Below are 2,321 nucleotides of genomic sequence, written 5' to 3' on the forward strand. Positions count from 1 at the left end.
CACGGGCTTACATGGGCGGGTAGGAGGTGGTGTTCTTCACAGAGCTCCACGGCTCAGCAGGCTGCGGCGGAGCAAACCTCAGGGATCCGAGGGGAGGCTTGGCAAAGGGGACTCCCAGGAACTCGGCCACAGGCTGTGCGATTCCTTCCAGGTGGACGTACTTCCCCAGGACCTTGCCATGCACGGTGTCCACCAGAGGAGGTGAGGACGGGTGACCTGCTGGACATTGAGAGGAAATAAGGACACATCGGAGGTGCAAGGCTTCACCTGGATTCCAGGTGGGTTTTGCCACTTTCTAGGCATGTCACCTTGAATAAGTCACCTAAGTCCTCCAGGCCTCGGTTTCTCCTTATGTGAAAAAAGGGTGAGGGTCACTGTCCTTCCTAACTCACAGAGGGGTTTTAAGGAGCAAATTGGAACAGGAGGTGGAAAAACACCCGGTCAGAAATAAATGCAAGGAGGAGAGCTGCTGGGAAAACAAGTCACTTGGTCTCCCTCTGAGCAGCCTCTGGAACATTCATCTATTACAACCTGCATGGAGCCACATGCAGGGTGACAGGGTGAACAGGAGGTGGCCCCTATTCCCAGGACCACAGAACCTCGCAGGGAGAATGAGCCACATACACACTAGAGCCCAAATCTGGGAAGACAGTGGTGGTGTCCTGGGAGAGGCACCTGGGAGGTGCTTCAGGAGGCAGAAGAGGGGTGAGGCCATCTGGCTGGTGGCGCATGGAGGGGCTGGGACCTGCAGCAGGAGGACTGAACGAGGGGAGATGAAAGCAGGGAGTGGTGTGAAGCAGACATGAGAGAATGTGCTGAGGCTTGGAGACAGCAAAATGCAGAGCCTGCCCGGGAAGGGCGAGCGGCCCGTGGGCACCAGGTGGAGGCTGCGGGGAGTGGAAATGACCCTGGGGCGAGAGACTGTGGGTCAGGGAGGGACTACAGTGCCAGGCTAAGCACTGGGGTTCTATTCCATAGACAAACGAGCAGCAGGAGGTGTTCTGGAGGAGGGCACGTAAGCGTGGGGAGGACTCTGCCGTGGCTCAGAGCAGGACATCCAGAGGAGAGAGACTGGGGGACACAGTCCCAGCTGCTCCACTCTGCAGAGCAGACAATTCTTCCCCCCTGAGCTGACGTCCACGTCCCTACAGCTTCCCCGTCAGCCCTGGTTACACCTGCCATGAGACCGAGCTGACCCAATGTGATCTCCTGGGGCAGGTGGCCTTTCAGACGCTTCATCACGCCACCCCCTCCAAGTCCGGTCTGGCCTCAGTGACCTCGATTTCTCTGAGCATCCTTCCCAGGAAATTGTTTCTAGCCTCTTGTCCTCCCCACTGAGCTGCTTTGGTTACAGACAAACATTCAACACTTTCCTCAACGTGTGTGGCCAGAATAGAAAAGAATAATCCAGATTTGGTCTCACAGGAGAATATCCAATGACATTAGAAACTCCTTACGCAAAACCTGGTTAAAAACAGTATCCACGTCTCATGTTATAATGGCCAATCCTATTCTGTGGACATTGAGGTTGTTTTCTTTTGTCGTTGTTGCTAATTATTACAAATAACGCTGAGATCAAGTTCCCTGGAAGGATGTTAATTGACATGGCAATGGGGTGGCATTGCAGGTGACTTGTTTTCTTTGCAATTTCCAAGTTTTCTGCACTGAACATAGATGCCGTTTCATAATTATAAGACAAATTGCATGAAGAAATATGGTGATGTCTACAAGGAATTTTGAAGGACTCGGTCCCTGACCAGACGTGGGGACCATGGAAGGGAAGGAGATGCAAGAGCTGGCTTGTGAGGCTGGGTCCCAATTCAGACACGGTCAGCGTAGGTGTCAGGGAGACATCCTGGCAAGAGGATCCCACAGCACGTGGGCACTTTGGAGTGGAAGGAGGTCGGGTGAGGGGCAGGGTAGGACCATCCACCAGAGGGTGAGGTGTGTGCCATGGATGTGGTGACTTCATCGAAGAGGCCAGAGTGAGAGAGCAGAGAAAGAACTAAAGATAAAACAGGGACAGCTACAGCCGACACTGAGAACACGCGTCAGAGTCTCGGCAGGAAAACGCCAGGCCTCACGGAAGCCCAGGAGAGAGGAGGAAAGTAACGTCAGAGAAGAAATCAGTGGGCCTGGCAAGGAGTAAAGTGGACAGAGGCCAGAATACCAAGGGTGAAAAGGTGGGTGGATGGGCAGGAGGCACAATCAAGAATGGGAACAAGCGCAGTTTCACTTGATGTTTCATGTAGTGTGTACATAGTGGGCACTTGCTAAGTGCCAGACATGCATTCCAGTTCCTTCAAATTAACCCTAGAAAA

At 53.3% G+C, this 2,321-nt stretch overlaps 1 protein-coding gene across 1 annotated transcript in view; it reads right to left on the reverse strand.

Moving 5' to 3' along the window:
- The window catches only part of LOC105827037 (carboxylesterase 1E-like), a gene marked incomplete at its 3' end in the record, with an annotated part of 20,572 nt that extends 19,857 nt beyond the window's left edge, over positions 1 to 715 (reverse strand). Inside the window, exons 1-2 of the mRNA XM_012665070.1 lie at positions 676 to 715; positions 12 to 216 (exon numbers count right to left, since the gene is read on the reverse strand). Of these exons, the coding sequence (XP_012520524.1) occupies positions 12 to 216; positions 676 to 715 (245 nt within the window). The remainder of the gene's footprint in view (positions 1 to 11; positions 217 to 675) is intronic.
- Between the last annotated feature and the right edge of the window lie 1,606 nt (positions 716 to 2,321).

This window comes from Propithecus coquereli, unplaced genomic scaffold (genome assembly GCF_000956105.1).
Source record: "Propithecus coquereli isolate 6110/MARCELLA unplaced genomic scaffold, Pcoq_1.0 Scaffold951, whole genome shotgun sequence".
Taxonomy (NCBI): Eukaryota; Metazoa; Chordata; class Mammalia; order Primates; family Indriidae; genus Propithecus; species Propithecus coquereli.